We start from the raw sequence: 17,636 nt of genomic DNA on the forward strand, positions 1-17,636 counted from the left end.
AATTTTCTGTTGATACCAAAATGAGGCTGGCAAAAATATTGTAAGGCAGCTGTCTTCATATACTTTGGTGAAGAGGTGGTAGATTTGTTTTTAGATTGAGAACCAACAGTTTCTTCACGGGAAGGCAAGCAGGAGATGAATATATGAAAATACATCTGAAAATATGTGACTGTCTAGCAGAGTAGAGTGGTTGTAGGCTCCTCTATGGGTAAAAGTTTTCAAATAGTCTGTATAACCATGTCTCAGCATGCTGCGTTTCTGAAAATTCAACTAGATGACTCTTAAAGCCTCTTTGACCTGTTTGATTGTGCTGTTTGTGATTTTGGCATTTTACTAATTTAAAGTGCCTATGCTTATATAGAAGGACTTCAGAATTCATGATGTACATAAAATATTTCAGACAGGTTACTTCCTCAAGCTTATTTATATTTGTAATTTAATTGATCAAAGCATGAAATAACTGCTTATGAAAACCTTAAGATGTGTAGCATCTCAAAATTAGGGACATCACAGAACTTGCTAGATTGAGTTAGGACAGCATATTCCTAAGGAAGAAATTGATGCAATTGATCCGATCTCTTTCGGAAAGTTAAATTCTCCCTCTTTTACTGTATTTTTCAGTTGACACTATTTTAATGAGTGAAAATAATAATTTTTGGCCTAGTTCTTGAACCATCTGTAGTACTTGTTGGTCATTTTTTATGTTGAGGCAGCGTGCTAAATTTTGCAAGTAGAAAGAAGGAGAAGATGCAGTTTCTTGCCCTAGAGGACTTAAATCTAGTGAAAAAGATAAAGCATGAACAAATGAAAAGTAATGGTACAAAGTGGCAGCATAAAAGATGTATCTACACAAATAGTTCATTTCCAGATGAACAGAGCATAGTAAGTGATGTGGAAATTCAGAATATCCCCTATGTGTTGTGCTGCTGGTTCATGACGAGGGCCATACTAAACCAACTGCACTAAACAAGCCAGTCCCTCATATGCCCTCTCTTAAGACCAAGTTTCAGACAAAAATCTTTTCCCCAGAATCCTAAAATATAAAAAGCATGTGAGTCTTCGTCTTTTGTATAGCCACGGTGGTTGCAGGTCAGGGGAGGGTGCAGGAAAAAAAAAACAGATGCAATGAGAATATAGAGTTTTTTTCTGATTTACACGTTTCAAACACAGGGTTAAGTTGTATGTGGCTACCAAAGCTTTTGATGGCTTTGCAAGTTAAAAGCAAAAATTATGGCATATTCTTTTATTTCAAGTGAAAGGTTCTTATCTAAAATTCGGTAGTGGTTAGGAAATTATGGCTCATTTTTACCTCCTGGAAGCTTTGAATACTGTTTTCTTTGGAAAATGTTTTGCTGTTTTATCAGTTGTTTTAAAATGACCAAATGCGTGTTTGGAGTTCTCTGGTGGGTAAACCACTGATTCATTTTGAAATACCTAAGACATTTATGTTTTTGTTTTGAAAAATGAAATTCGAAAATACTAAATTGGTTCACATTTTGTTACATGCTCTAAACCCTTCTGGTTGTCTTGGTGGTGGTGTTTCAATTGTATTATGACAAAATTAGTTTGCTTTTGGGCACTTGTAATCATTAATATTCATCCTTATTATCCTCTAGCTGTCACAGGAAAATAGTGATATTTGGGAAAGGTCTGTATAAAGAAAGAAGTAATTTGATGATGCAGAATTGGACATCTAACCTCTAACCATCTAGCAACTTAAGAGCCACTGTTTTCTTTTGCAGAACCTTTGCTCAAAACTGAAGGGCAAAATAATAAAGATTGTTTTTAATGATTTATCTATATATCTATCTGTGTAGATAAAGATAAATATATAGATACATATGCATGACAAGTGAAATATATGCCTTTTGTTTCCACTTTATTCTCTGATTAGCTGGTTGTGAACCACTTCTTCAGGAATACTTTATAGAGGTGAATTCCATGCATCTGATTAAAGAACAAGTTGGCCTTTTTATGAACTGTCATTTTTGACTTGAATCTGGTACTGTTTTTTGGTGGCTTTCAGGCCACAGAAATAAAGGAAACCACTTGTGTTTGCAAATGAGATAGAACTTAATGAGGTTTGAGTGTTTCCTGGATTTGAGCTTCTTTAGTACTGTACCACAGGTAATCTTAGAAAAGAAACCATCCACTGTGGGTACTTCTGGCTTCTGTCCAGAGAAGCTTATCAGCTTTGGTCCAAAAATTGATTTAAAAGTAGTTTACTTATTTTTCTCCAGTAAAATATTTGCCATAATTTAATGTCTTTAATACCAGCATTTTCTTCATTTCCTATGGTAGCCACGACAAATGAACTATTTCAGATCTTTCAAAAACTCTTAGGATGGAAGATAGGAATTTGTACTTAGGTTTTTAAAATAGCGTGTATGTAAAAGTGCAAAGAATGGGGCCCTGGCCTGCTTTCTCGTCTTAGAATGTTCCACAGTGACAACGTGAAGACAATCCAGGTACACAAGTTTGTATGTGCCTTAGTCTGTGCGCCCAAAGAGACCCCTTAGGTCGTATGAACATAAGTTACACATTGAAATTAACTACTGAAAAACAGTATATTTATTTCGAGTTCTGCTACCCCCCCAAAAAACCAGTAATTCAACTGACTTTCAGTTTTACAATGTTTTTTATAGACTTCTTTCAATGTAGATGCTTTTGGATATACTCATTGCTTTCCTAACCTAATTTGATATTGTGCTATTTTTAAGGGGCTTTAAAAAAATACACTGTGTTGGGTTTTGCCTTGAAAATAGGCTTTGTTTCTTTTTTGCCTCATGGCCGCAAAAAAACATGTCCATGATCAATGATATGTGAGTTTCTTTTCTGTAAACAGAGCATGTGACTACTTTCTAATTGTTTTGGGAATGTGATAGACATTATGATTATTGGCTTGGAGCATTTTCCTTAATACATTGGTAACTACTTTTGTCAACGAGTATTAGTGTAGCCGCTGTTGGACCCAGAGCACCTTTAGAAAGCTACTGAAGTTATGCTACAAAATGCAAACATCTTCAGATCTTTACTCAAGTCTGCACAGGGAGGTCTTTCTTGGTCTCCTTCTCTACTTTTTAACCTGCCTCCCTCTTCTCACTGTAACAGTTCATATTCACCTTCCCTGCTCTATTATTTATCTCTTTTAGCATTCATAGTTATCTTTCTGTATTTTGTCTCCTTTATCTTGTTTAGTGTCTGTCTTCCCACTAGAATGTAAGCTTCATGAGGACAGGGATTAGTGTCTGTTTCGTTCACTGCATCTCCAGGGCTTACAACATTGTAGGTGCTCAGTAAATATTTGTTAAATGAATGTGAAATGTGGCATTTATCTAAGGAATTGACCTTAATGGTAGAAGTTTAACAGAACCACCTATATCCTACTTCTCATCCACATAACTGTTATGTGAATACCTTGGAAATAAAGCAACATAAGCACAATTAACTAAAGAGACACTTCATATTGAAACTGTTGTTATGGGTTTCTGGGATTAATACTCTGAAATTGGCTCCCTCTAGGAAGGCTTGTGAAGAGAGTAGTGTTGAACAGACACGATAGTTTCCAAGAAAGCATAGTTGGCTAAGAGGAGTAGGATTTTCCAAGCAAAGAGTGTGACAGAGGAGATGGCTGGGGCTAAGTCAGACAGAATGTGTTCAAACCTGTTTTTCTCTGACCTGAGATTGCTGAGGGAATATCGGGAAGGTACAGTGGTCTGGTGCGGAGAGCCAGTTTTGTGAAGAATCGAGAATGAGGAGGTTTAATTTGTTATGCAGATGTCTGGGAACCACAGCAGATTATGAAGAGAGCAAAATTGTTAGTCAAAATTACATCATTAGAAGGTAATTCTTAAGTTTTGTAGATTTCTGGAATGTAAGGAAGCTCTCGGAGGTGCCATGAGGTGAGTATGGCCTAAGGATGTGGCTATGGCAGTGTAGCAAAATGGACAACTATGAAAAATGTCTAGAGAAAAGTGCAACAAAGCTTATCAATGGTGCCCAAACAAGTAGGAAGGATGAGAACTTTTTCAAGGTACAGATTTCAGTAGTTTTGCTGCTAGAAATGCTTTAAGGAAAACTGTTGAAAAGATTAAGAATGGGAATATAGATAACCAACTCCTAAATTTTGCAAGTGGGACCATCATAGAAAGCTCTCCTATAGGTATTGAGGAATCAAGATACCATGTAAGTTTTAATAAGCAGGGTTTTTTTTTTTCTTCTTGACCAAAACTAATGACAAATTCTATCCCCTTGTTTGTATATTTTAACTTAGTTAGACAGGGAACATTTATTCTCTAGAAGACTTTTAAAATGTAGTTTAAACAAGTTGACACATGCTTACTGGTTAATGAAATGTGCATCACCCCACTCCAAACACCACTAATTTGATATGAACTAACAATTAACTTTTCTTACTCGCTGACTGTCAAAAGTATATCATTCTGGCTTAACACTTTATCTTCTAAATAATATTTAATCTTTTAAAGTGAGTTTTTCTGCTTTGTTCTCCTTGCATATGTCTTAAATTTCTTCTTTCATCTTTGCTCACTGAAGAGCGGTTTTTCCCATGTTCTGGTGACTACCAGGGTTTGTAAGCCTAGAGCACCATCCTTCATTCTGTCTAGCAGCAGTTGAGAATAATAACAGCCATATTTCCATATATGGAGATCCTCCAAAGGCCTAGCCTGCATTATGCTTGTTAATTCTTACCACAGCCTAGGTATTACTTTCGTTTTACAAGTGAGCAAACTGAGGCTAGATGAGAGGAATTGACTTCACACATGTTATGTAGCAAGTACTTGATAGAGCTAGGATTCAGGCCCCCCTGATCTGTTTGATTCTAAAGCCCGCACGTTTTCCACCACAGGGCACACAGTCCCAAACCATTTTACTCAAACACAGTTTGTGTGTGTGTGTGTGTGTGTGTGTGTGTGTGTGTGTGTGTGTGTGTGTGTGTGTGTGGTTTTTTTGATGTACCTCTTTGAGCCACCCATGGGTTTTTGGAATTTCTTGCTAATTTTAATTTTTTGTAATTATGCTTCTCTATTTAGATTTTTAAATCTATGAGGTGTAAACTTTAAAGTTTCATGCCTTTTATTAATTCTTTATAGTCCACCAAAAATGAAACTTTTTTCTTCCTTTATTGGAGTGGACATGTAGTCACTGACTTTTTGGAGAATGCTTCTTTAGTTTCAAGTTTTCTTTATTGGACTAAAATTATTTTCCAATTAAAATTTAACTCAGCAGATACTTACTGAATACTTGCCATGTGCTAACTAAAGATAAACAATGTCTTGAGGGCATGACAGTGAATGAGATACCTGGCCTTAAGGAGCTCTTTTATATTCTAGGTCAACAGAAAAACATGTAAATAGTGTCTATAATCACTGCCCCACAATGATGCTCCCAGTGTCCAAGGCCTTATTGTACATTTCATTTAACTAAGTGTGTTAAAATCAAATTCTAAATGTAGAATTTTTCCTAGGTATGCCTTGCAATAGCTCATTATTCCCAGCCAACAGACCTCCAGCTACTCTTTGCATTTGAATATGTTGGGAAAAAATACCACAATTCAGGTAAATATGAAAATATTAAATATTGTAACTAATTTTACGTGTGTAAGTTTTACTCTTATGTTTACCAGAAGCCTCCGAGTACATGAGCTTTAATGATTGTAGAATTACTAGCTTCATACCTTAGAGAAGTAAGCACTACATGCTAAAACAGCCAATAGTTTGTCAGATTATTTCTTGACAAGTTACCAGGAAGAACCTATAATGCTATGAATATGGGCTTATAAGTTATGTCATATATTTAACCTCCAGTCATTGGCTTGTATTTTAGGATGAAGACTATATAACCTACCCTTTTTAATTGATAGCTTGAGTTAAAGTAATCTTATCTTTTAAGAAAACTAAAAGATATATTAAAAGCATAATCTTTTCTGGCAAGGTGTGATTTCATGCAAAAGCTAAAGTGATTAAAAACTTTGTGGACTTCATTAAGATTCTCAAAATACTGAGTTTCTATTTCTGAATAATACTGATGAAAGGAAGATGAGCATTTTTCCAAGGACAGGTATATTCTGGACAGCTTTTGTGAAAGTAAATAGTTTTGTCTATATATCTGACAGTCATGACATGACCAAGGAAGATTCCAGATGATCATGCAATTCCGTACGTTCTATTTCTGTACAAATGTAATTTTAATAAACGGCTTTTAAAAATCTCTTAAAAGGATAGAGAAAAACAAAGAACCATGTCTCCTGTTAGCCCCCTTGTCAGTTAGTGACTGCACGTCAGTTAACTGAGCAAAGCCTGTGTTTTTTTATTTAAGCAAGAAAAATAAGTCAGCTGTGTATTTATAATGAAAAATCCATTCACCCGGCATGGTCTGGGCCATACAAATTATTAATTGTACTGGAAATTTTATATTTTGTTACCATAAAACATATGGTACCATATGGTACCATAAAACATATATACTATTTAAATAAAGAGTATAATAAAAGTATATTCCAGCAACACTATATTGTAAATACATTAAAATGTATCAGTGTATGGTATCTGAAGATACATGCGTATAAGTAAATTTTCCTTAGTTTAAAAGATACCTACCTTTCTGTTAAGCACTGAGAGGACCAAAAAAAAAAAAAAAAAAAAAACTTAATACTATAGAGATAATACATGAAAATAATGCTTTGCAGAACAGCTTTTATCATATAGTATTATATTTATAGAAATTATATAGCAGAAGTATTTGTAACTTAATTTTTCTTATCAAGATGTACATAATTGTAACTTAGGCTTAAGCAATACAGTTATTTTTTGAAGTTTATTAAGATTAAGTAATTTCACTTACTGTCCAAAAATAAAGTATTACAGATCCTGCACTATTAGTCAGGTAAACACTCCTTGGGATCACCATCAAGCTACAGAACAGTGATCAAGGTTATCTTCAATAAGATCCTCACCCAGAGTTGCAAGAGTTGTAGAAGTGAGTCTTTGATTCCTGCTTAACTGTTTATGATACAGACCAGTTCTTCATGCTGCTATTTTTCTGATAGAAATGATTCATTCCAGTTTACAGATCCATAACCTCTACAGTAATGTAGCGACTTGGGCTCAGCAAAGACAGTAAACTTCGTTTTACAGTTGGTAACCTGATGCCTGCTTCAGTTACTTTCCACATTTTTCTTCATTCATACCTTGTGGGCATCTCTGGTTTACAGTACTTTAATTTATCCACCCATAGGTCTTTTACTACTGGAATTTTAAAATTTGCATCATTCAGTTCCTCTATTTCTTCTTATATAGCTTATTGATAAAATGTGATGATTAATACTTAAAATATTCAGGGATGCTTTTTTTATATTACATCTTTCAGACTCCTCCTTTGACAAGTACTTCATAAACGTAACACTGGCCATAGTTTTGTTAAGATTCCTCATAGGGTAACATCCTTTAATATCCTTCCATGCTGTTACAGAAGCATAAATACTGCATCTTTAAGATCAAAGGAGCCTGAAATTTCCACACACTGCAGTCAGAATTCATTAATTTGTGAGTGAAAGATGCCCACTCATCCACTCTTGAACTTCTGGATGACACCTTGATTCATTGGCTGGATTAAAGAAGTCCTTTTTGCAGGCAGGTAGGTGACAAAGCTGTTTCCAGAAATGAGATCCAAAGTTGGAGGAGCTCCCCTGCAATTATCTAAGAAAATGATATTTTAGCTGGCCTTAGTCACTCAGGTTTTCATTCATATTCAGCATCACATGAGTAAAAGCCATCTCCGAAAGGTCCTGCAGTCATCCCACCACTTCTGTGAATACCCTGGAGTAAAGATGTGTAGCATGCAGGCTTTGGAACATCACTATGCACAAACACCCCAGGAGACGCTACTAGCACAAACAAGAACAATGATTCTGTTTTTTCTTTTTTTAAAGAAACCGTGAGGACTCTGTTTTCATCAGTCAGATTATTATTGGACAAATAATGTCAAAAAAGTACAGATTCATCTTTCATATTATAGAATTGATAAGATGTCAGATTATGCTTCTGGACCAAAAATATTGAAAGTTTCATGAAGTTTTCTGCAGCCTAGTGTCAGCAGCTCTGCTTCATGACAGCCATCCTGCTTACAGATGCTGTGACGTAATCTGAAGTTGTAATGAAATTTCACATCAGAAATTGTACATTTTCAGTGAACTTTATCCTTTTTATTAACATAGATCTTCGTATTAGGTTTTCCTTAAAATGCTTATTTGAAAAACAAGGTATACAATCCATTTGAAACAGTATAGGAATTTTTAAAGTTTGTTGCTTGTCAGTTCTTATAAGATTCTCAGAATAGGTATAAATGATTGTTGAATATTGGTGGTTCCAGCCAGCTGTATACATCAGGATTGCTGGAGGAACCTTTAGAAATACAGCCATGTCGGCTCCAGCACAGGTCAGAATCTCCCAGTTAAGAACCACTTTGTTGACTCATGCTTTTGAACTTATTAATACTCACAATCCTTTTTTTTACCTTATTCCCTTGTGACTTCTAATTTCTGCAGTATCATCAGAGTGATAAGCTTTCTTTTCATATATTGATGACTTGTGTTTTCTGTTGCTTGAAGCCATTCTAAATATCAATTGGCCAATTCAGTGGAAATTCTCTAAAATAACCCCAACAGTATAGGATTAGACTTTTGTGCTGTCACAGAAGATAGCCAAGGTCAGGAGCATGTAATATCTATTTCACTCTTAGTCTGCTGTGGAAGCATGTCGTAAAACCTCGGTCAGGTGGCTGTCAACGGAGCCAGGTCTCCCTGAGATGACCCACCTTTCACTGTATTGGTCCAACTCCTCACAGTGATCCACTCAGAGCAGGCCACTCGTATCCGGTCTTTTGAACTTTGGAAAGCGTTCAGGTTTCTGGGACTATAAAACCAGATTGAATGTACACTACACATTCTGTAATGAGCTCTAACTGAAGATGATATAGAACATATAAAAAGCCCTAGTCCCAGTTGTTTAGAAAAGTACAGGATTTGAACAAGAGAAATGGATAAAATAACAAACGATAGAGGACCTCACTTTATGCTTCGAAAACATAAATAGATGTTCTCACTTTATGTTTAGAAAAATTTGTGTAAGTTAGATCTTGAAACAAAATTTGGCCAGAGAAACAATCTCATAAACAATAGCACATTCTTAGCCTAGCTTATTAAAGTCTACAGCCCAAAACACTAAAAAGTATTCAGTGCTTCTAGACTCAATCACCAAACTGTTTTACATAACTCTTAAAATTTTGAGTGTGTTTTTTATAATTCTCTTTTGGTGGTGGTGTTTTTATTGTGTGGCTAGGACCGCTGGTTCAGTGTTGAATAGCAGTAGTATTAGCAGGCATCATTTCAGTTCTCGCTTTTAATGAAGATGCTGTTAGCTGTGTATTTTTGATAAACACCCTCTATCCAGTTAAGGAAATTCCCTTTTATTCCAAATTTGCTAATGTTGTTGGTTTTTTTTTTAGTCATAAACAGGTATCTATCATAGGTTTTTCTGCACTTACTAAGCTGGTCATTAATATAGCCTTTTTCATCTTTCATGTAGTCATATGATGAGTTACGTAGATTTTCTGATGTTGAATAGCTGTCTTTGTTTTGGTGCACTGGAACATCGCATAGCTTGGGCTTTGGCCACAAATGCCGTATGCAGGTTTTGTGTTCTGGAGAGACCACAACTCCTAAGTCTTCCTTCTCACAGGCACACTTTTCAGTTGTTGCGTTGCTCCAGAGAAGGCCCTGAGATGGAGTGGGACTCTAGGATATGGGCTTAGAATTAGCATTTTACTGTCTCTCTGTCTATCTATTTATTTATTTATTTTTGAGACAGTCTCACTCTGTCACCTGGGCTGGAGTGCAGTGGTGCCATCTCGGCTCACTGCAAGTTCCGCCTCCCAGGTTCACGCGATTCTCCCTCCTCAGCCTCCCGAGTAGCTAGGACTATAGGTACGTGCCGCCACACCCGACTTATTTTTTTTTAGCATTTTTAATAGAGACGGGGTTTCACCTTGTTAGCCAGGATGGTCTCGATTTCCTGACCTCGTGATCCGCCTCCCTCAGCCTTCCAAAGTGCTGGGATTACAGGCGTGAGCCACCGCACCCGGCAGCATTCTACTTTTTAACGAGCTTTGTTAAAATCAGAATCACTGGATAATTCTGATACCACTTAGAGGAGTCCCAATTCCTAACATGGTACATAAGCCCCTCCATCATCTGGAACAGCACCATCCAGTGATGGAAGTAGGGCAGCCACTAGCCACATGTGGCTGTTAAGTACTTGCAATGTGGCTAGTGCAACTAATGGACTGAATTTTTTATTTTATTTAATTTTCATTTCAGTTTAAATTTAAATGGGTGTGTGTGGCTAGAAGTTACTTTTTTGGGAAACACAGATCTAGAGTCTAGGCCCTATTTAATTTCCCACCTCTCTTCCACCACCTCTTGAATCCCTATGCTCTAGCTGTGTTTAGTTACTTGATGTTATACAGTTACACCATCTTTTTTAGGTTCTTCTCTGTCTAGCATGCCTACCTCCTTCTTACCAGCTACCTGGCAACTTTTGACTGATTCCTTAGAACTCTCTTTAGATGTGGTCAAGTCATGAAGCTTTTCCTGCCCCAGCCTCTCTCTCCAGTGAGAGTTGGGGGCCTTCTCTTCTGCATCCTCATTGCACTCAGACATCTGGTACTCTGTGATTATCACACTGCTTAATACTTGAAGATAGAGGTAAAATCTTACTCATCTTTTTGCTCTCAGGCATTAGTACATGGGGAGGTCTCAGAAAATACCCGTCTCGTACCAGGAGTTAATGGATAATCAATAGGAATGGGCATGACATGCTCATGGGACATTGGAGGGTGTTGCATGGCTGCAGAGGAGAATGGGAATGAAGGTCAGATGAGTTCTGTGAGGGATCTCTAAGGCCAAGAGAAGCCATTTAGGTTTGCTTGATTTGTTTGGAAAATGAGCTTATTGAAAGTTTTTAAGGCAAGGGACTAGCATCATGAACATGTCTTTTTAGGGAAGTGTGTCTTGTGGTAAAGCTGCTGGCTAGTTTAAATGCAGCAGAATGTCCCTTTGGGGATGCCAGCTGGGAGACTTGCCACAATTGCAGCCTGCAGCAGGAAGACCCTGGGCCAGAATGGGTTGTGCCATCTGTCACCAGATATTGCCAAGGCAGATCTGGCTGACTGGTGGGACAGCTTGTTTTTCAGTAATCACTTTGCAGGCAGTCTTGAGGCTGTGGGCATGCTCCCAGAAGATAGCATTACTTCTCTCTCAGAGCAGGCTCCTTACTAAGGAAATGCAAGTCTAGGCCTGTCCTGCTGTAATCTTCATGTGGGAACGGCACTCTAGCAAAGCACAAGGAACCTTATGAGCTTTTCAAAGGAAAATCGAGTAGATACAGGAAAACAAGAATTTTCTAATGAGCAGATAGAGCAGGTAGGTGAGAAGTTGGTATTAGAAAAATTAAAGATTTGAAGGGCTTGAGAACAGAGATGATTGTTGGATGTTTCATTTTTCCAGGCAAAATATGTGGAGCAAATAATCAAATGACATGAACTTACCCCACAATTAGGGGCAGGGAGATGAGGAAGGGTTAGGAATAGTTTCTGTTAGAATGGTAGGGATGGAAGACAATTGAAAATTAATGAGAAAATAAATGGAGAGGAAATCTAGGCAATAGTCATTCTTCATTCTTGGGGAAGGTGGTCAGGAAAAGGAAAGAAGAAAAATGTATAGTATAGTAGCTAGAGTGGTCCAGCGTGATCAAAGTCTTTTCAGTATCATGTGACTGAAGGCAGAGAAGATAGAGCCAGCAGGAGAGAAAAATCAAAGCTGTTTTAAGGAGTTAGGAAAGAGCTGGATAAGGACAAGACTAAATGAGTTATTTTTAGGCCAACATGGTGGCTCATACCTGTAATCCCAGCACTTTGGGAGGCCAAGGCACGTGGGCCACCTGAGGTCAGGAGTTCAAGACCAGCCTGGCCAACATGGTGAAACCCTGTCTCTATTAAAAATACAAGAATTAGCTGGGCATGGTGGCAGGCGCCTGTAATCCCAGCTACTCAAGAGGCTGAGGTAGGAGAATTGCTTGAACCCTGGAGGCAGAGGTTGTAGTCAGCCGAGATCATGCTGGTACACTCCAGCCTGGGCGACAGAACGAGACTCCGTCTCAGAAAAAAAAAAGTTATTTTTAAGTGGAAAGGGCAAGACGGTTCTTGGAGAGACTTGGAAGGTGAAGCAGGTTAGAGACAGCACATCAGAGTATGCATGTGACAGGAGGCTCAGAGGAGAGGGAATGCTGGGGAAAATGTGACTGTTAAAATTCATAATGTTGCTTTTTCCTACAGCCCACAAAATTAATGGAATTCCCTCAGGAGATGGAGGAGGAGGAGGAGGTAATGGAGCTGGTGGTGGCAGCAGCCAGAAAACTCCGCTCTTTGAAACTTACTCGGATTGGGACAGAGAAATCAAGAGGACAGGTGCTTCCGGGTGGAGAGTTTGTTCTATTAACGAGGGTTACATGATATCCACTTGGTAAGTACAATTTTAGCAATGTTATATATGGCTGGAAGTCACTTCCCTATGAAGAATAATCAAACTCTGTTGTCATTGATGACTTTCTAGTTGTGGTTAGTGGAATATTTGTTTTTAACAATGTTTTAATGAATATTTTATTTTAAAGATCAGGGTTTCTTAATATAAATTATAGTATCCCTTAAAAGAAGTTGATAGTAATTCCTTACTGTCATCAGTAATCTAGTCAGTGTTTATTGCATTATATCTTGTAACCGATGTTTTACAGTTGGTTTGTTCACATCGATATCTAAAGTCTTCACATTGAATTTGCCTAATAGGTCTCTTAGGCCTTTTAATCTACAACAGTCTCCTCCCACCTCTTTTTTACCTACTATTCATTGACAAACCAGGTCATTTGTTCCCTAGAATTTTCCACATTGTAGATATTGCTGGTTTTATCCCCATGGTGTCCTGTAATGTGTTCCTCTGTCTCTAGGATTTCCTTTAAAATGTTAGCAACAGAGGCTTAATTGGATTCAGGTTCAGTACTTTTGGCAAGAATGTTTCATTAGGTGGTGCTGTGTTCTCCTGTGGGGGTCACATCCCATCTCAGGCTGGCTGGCTGTGTCTCTCTCATTGTAATCTTGACTGACCAGTGGGCTTAGAGGGTGTCAACCTGATCCAGTAAAAGTTCCCCTTTTATATCATGGTTTTAGCTCCCAAGAATAGTTTTGCATTGGGAGAGAGAATCATTGCCCAGACCATTATTTCACTAAGGATTGCGATTGTTCACCTTCTAATTCTATCATCTTTCTGCTTTTATCGAACTTTTCTCTCACCAGCTCTTTAGTGCCCCGTAACACAGTTGGTACAAGAAAAGCAATATAAATATCTACATTTTCTCCTTAACATTTTTCCGAATAGTGCGCTGGTTCCCTAGGGGATCTCCCCAAAAGTGACTAGGAATTTGTTTTTTAAATTTGTTTAATGTCATTTAGTTATATGAATTTTTTGGAATACCTTATTTTAAAAGGTCGTTGAAGTCTTCATTAGTTCACGCACATAAGCAGCTTTTTAGAAAAAAGAAGAAAAGCACTACTGTGTTATTACTGGTTAATCCAGTACCAGGAGCTTCTAGTACAGTTCTAGGCAGGTGCTTTGCAGCATGTAGCTTGTGTCTTCTGCTTCCCCTGGAATTTAAGCTTCATGGCCAGCACACCGAGATGTACGTGCTGAGAAACACGTGATGGGCTGCCCAGCCACGTCGGGGAAAGAAGGAAGATGTCTTGAGGTGCAGTGAGCTTGCCCACCAGTAATTATTGTCTCATCAGTGTCCTAGAGTCTGACTATGCCTTTTAGGCATGGGGAAAGGTAGAAGAGGGACTTAAGAAGAGAGCTAAAGCTTCTGGTAGATTTGTGGGGTTTTCTTTTGTTTGTCTGGCGTCCTTAACCTCGTCAGTCACCTCCGTGTCATTAAAGTAGGAGGCCTTTCTCAGTTGTGAAAGGCCTTTGTTCTCCTGTCAAGAGAACAAAGGTTTGGATATATTTTTCAGTGAGCACGTACGTGTTTAATAGTCATTCTGGAAAATATTTCTAATACCTTCTTTGGAATTTTCTCATGCTGTAAATTTAGATTTTTAAGAATTGGTCATATCGCACATGTTTTAGACTAAGATTTCTAGGATTGTCGCTGCCCCCCATGTGGCTACTAAGTGGGGTGAACATTAAATGCGGACAACTGTGCTTAATTGTTTATGGGGTCTGCAGGAGCACACTATTCCTGCTTTTAGCACAGGACTCTTACATATAATTTTTTTTTTCCCCTCCAGCCTTCCAGAATACTTTGTAGTGCCAAGTTCTTTAGCAGACCAAGATCTAAAGATCTTTTCCCATTCTTTTGTCGGGAGAAGGATGCCAGTAAGTGATTTCTGTTGGATTTTATGAATGCTGACGTCCATTGTTTCTACACAGTGAAGTAAGGATTCTGCCTCTCCCCTAGCTCTGGTGCTGGAGCCACTCTAATGGCAGTGCTCTTGTGCGAATGGCCCTCATTAAAGACGCGCTGCAGCAGAGGAAGATTGACCAGAGGTAATTGAGAAATGGTCGTCGTCACTTTAGATAGTTTTACTTGTCATGTATAACTACAGTGAGTTCCCTACTAATTGAAAATAGCAAAATGCATAGTCTTACTAATTAGTTAGCACCATGTTTTATGTAAGAATTGCCATTTTGAAAATAATGTGATAATATTAACTGACATTGGGGTTACACTAAATATAATTTAATTATTTGGTTTGTAAGACACTTGTGGGTCTTACGTTGCTGACATCTTGCTATAACATTTTCTATAACATACTTTCAAAGTGCAGTGATATCCAATTGAGACACTTCAGGATAAATCAAACTTTTCTTGTAGTTTGATGTGTCTTATTTAGATCTACACATTTGCAATAGCTAGAACAGTGGTTTTAATTAGCCACCACAGACGAGTCTGGCATTATCTGCTGTGGTCATCAGTAACCTCCGTGTTACTAAAGTAGGAGGCCTTTCTCAGTTGTGCTCATAGCAGCGAGCAATACTATTGGTCACTCTCTCCTTAAAGCCGCCTGGGCCCTTGGCCTCTGCTCCTCTCCACTCTCCCAAAGCTCCTCTGCCTCACTGGTACTCCGTGCCTTCTGCAGACCCATCCTCTTCTCTCCATACATTACATAGGTTCTAAGGCCTCTTCCTCATGTTCGTATTTTCCTAAAGAAGTTCCCCCAAGAATGTGGCTTTAGTGGCCAACACATTTATAATTCAGACTACCTTGACTTCTATGTGGAGGTCTCAGAGACCCCTTAAACTCATTGTGTCCAAAACCAAACTTAAGGATATGGCCTCCATGCCCTCCGCCAGCCTGCTCTCAGAAACCAGGGGGTCATCCTGGATCCCTTCCTCTTTCTTTCCCTTCCCCATCCCCAGTCTCTCCTGAGATTTTCTCACTTCACTTTTCAGACACTTTACAAATCCGTGTGCTTCCACCCCAGCAATACCTCTGCCTGTGTGTTATAAGTGCCGTCATTTCCTCCTTCCATGTCTCCTCTCCCCTGGGCTCCAGCCCCCTGGACTTTGCCTGGTGTTTTCAACCTCCTTACATAGTCCAGCACTCTTCCCTTCTGGACTGCCTTCTTTGCACTCATCTGGGAACACGCTCCATGCTTACCTACTTGGCACTCACTCCTTGTTTCTTTTTTTTTTTTTGAGACAGAGTCTCACTCTGTCACCCACGCTGGAGTGCAGTGGTGCGATCTTGGCTCCCAGGTTCAAGTGCTTATCATGCCTCAGCCTCCTGAGTAGCTGGGATTACAGGCACCACCACCGCATCCATCTGATTTTTGTATTTTTAGTAGAGAAAGGGTTTTACCATGTCGGCCAGGTTGGTCTCGACTCCTGACCTCAGGTGATCCACCCGCCTCGGCCTCCCGAAGTGCTGGGATTGCAGGCGTGAGCCTCCACACCCGGCTCACTCATTCTTTATATCTCAGTTCAAACGTAATTTCCTCAAGATAAGCCTTCTCTCACCTCTGAAGTTTGATCAGACCTCAAAAGTCTATGTTCCTGGAGTTCCTGAGTTGTTAACATTTGTTTCAGTTTTTAATAATATATGTGTGTGTCAGTTTGATCACCGCCTGTCATTTTTACTCCATGAGATGTGAGACTGTGTCTGCTTTGCACACCGTTCTCTATTTAGCACCCAGGAAGCACATATGATATTTATTCAGTACTTGTGGAGTAAATGAGGAGCAGATGAACAGATCTTATAAAACAGGCTGATAGAGCCTCAGAAATTGTGTATTACAGTCCATTATTAGGGTTTTTCCACTGTACTGTGACTGACAGAGCAAATAACTGTCAAGTGACCCTCAAATGACCCTTCAGTTTTCTGGGAAGGAAGGTGACTGTGTCACACAAGTCCGTATTCTCTGTGGGTTTTGATTTACCTGAACTCTGTTTGGAATTAGCTGTCTGCTGTGTCGTACTCCAAGCCTTGTGTTTGTTAACATGCATGCTGATGAAGCGCACTGTTAGGACTTTTGCTGTTCAAGGGACAATCGTAGCATTGTTGGGTGAGAGTTAGTTGTAAAACCTTAGAACCAGTGGCAGTTTCAGTGATGTATTAAGCTGAGAATTACTTTAATGCCTTTTGTGTTTTTAGCTATCCCATTCTTCATCAGTAGAACAGATCCTCTTTGTTGTCCAACCTTGTCTCCTAACCTTTTTCCCTCAGGTGTGTCATCTAGCCCCACTGGCCTTCTTGACGTTTCTCAGTAGTCATGCTTGTTACCTGCCACAGGGCCCTTGTACTAGCTGCCCTCTGCCTAGAACACTTTCACGCCAGGTCTTTGCATTGCTTCTCTATTCATTTAGGTTTCAGCTTCAGTACCATCTTCACAGAGCAGCTGTTTTTGACCATGTGACCTAAAATAGCCTGTAATCCCATGATTACATCATCCATGGCATTCCCCACAGCCCATTTATTTCATCTTATCATCCACCCCACCCCACCAAGAATGTCAACTCCACACTTGCTTTCGCAACACAAGTAGTAAAATTGTAATGATACAGGGAAGATTAGCGTAGCCCTGCACAAAGATGACATGCAGATTCATGAAACATTCCATATTTTAATGAAATGGGAGCATATTCATGTTATTTAATTTTTAAAAATCAGTTTATCAAGCAAATGTACAGTGCCATTTTATTTTTCATGCATACGTTAAATTCCATACACATAAAGGTGCATAGAGGAAACCTAGAAAGATTACGCCAAAATTTTAGAATTCTGAGTGATTTTGTTTTTCTTACCTTTTCTAGGTGTTTTTAAACATTTCACACTAATTTATATTACTTTTTCTATTCAGGAAAAAAAAATAGCAGGTTTATTTATTTATTTATTTATTTATTTTAAGTGGTGTGGAAATTACCCTTTGAACATAGATGGGAATCCCAGTCCTGGCTGTTTCCTTTGAAAACATCTAGAGACTCCATGGCACATATTTGTAGCAGCCCGTTCTCTCCT

General features: G+C 38.6%; 1 protein-coding gene and 1 non-coding gene across 2 annotated transcripts in view; both read left to right on the forward strand.

Moving 5' to 3' along the window:
• Window positions 1-17,636, forward strand: part of MTMR10 (myotubularin related protein 10) — a 53,234-nt gene that overhangs the window by 18,362 nt on the left and 17,236 nt on the right. Inside the window, exons 6-9 of the mRNA XM_001109855.5 lie at window positions 5,486-5,576; window positions 12,409-12,595; window positions 14,407-14,494; window positions 14,577-14,665. Of these exons, the coding sequence (XP_001109855.4) occupies window positions 5,486-5,576; window positions 12,409-12,595; window positions 14,407-14,494; window positions 14,577-14,665 (455 nt within the window). The remainder of the gene's footprint in view (window positions 1-5,485; window positions 5,577-12,408; window positions 12,596-14,406; window positions 14,495-14,576; window positions 14,666-17,636) is intronic.
• Window positions 17,143-17,244, forward strand: LOC114679778 (U6 spliceosomal RNA). Its single transcript, XR_003731887.2, has one exon. It is a non-coding gene; the product is annotated as a U6 spliceosomal RNA (small nuclear RNA).

The sequence above is a fragment of the Macaca mulatta genome, chromosome 7 (assembly GCF_049350105.2).
Source record: "Macaca mulatta isolate MMU2019108-1 chromosome 7, T2T-MMU8v2.0, whole genome shotgun sequence".
NCBI classification, from domain to species: Eukaryota; Metazoa; Chordata; class Mammalia; order Primates; family Cercopithecidae; genus Macaca; species Macaca mulatta.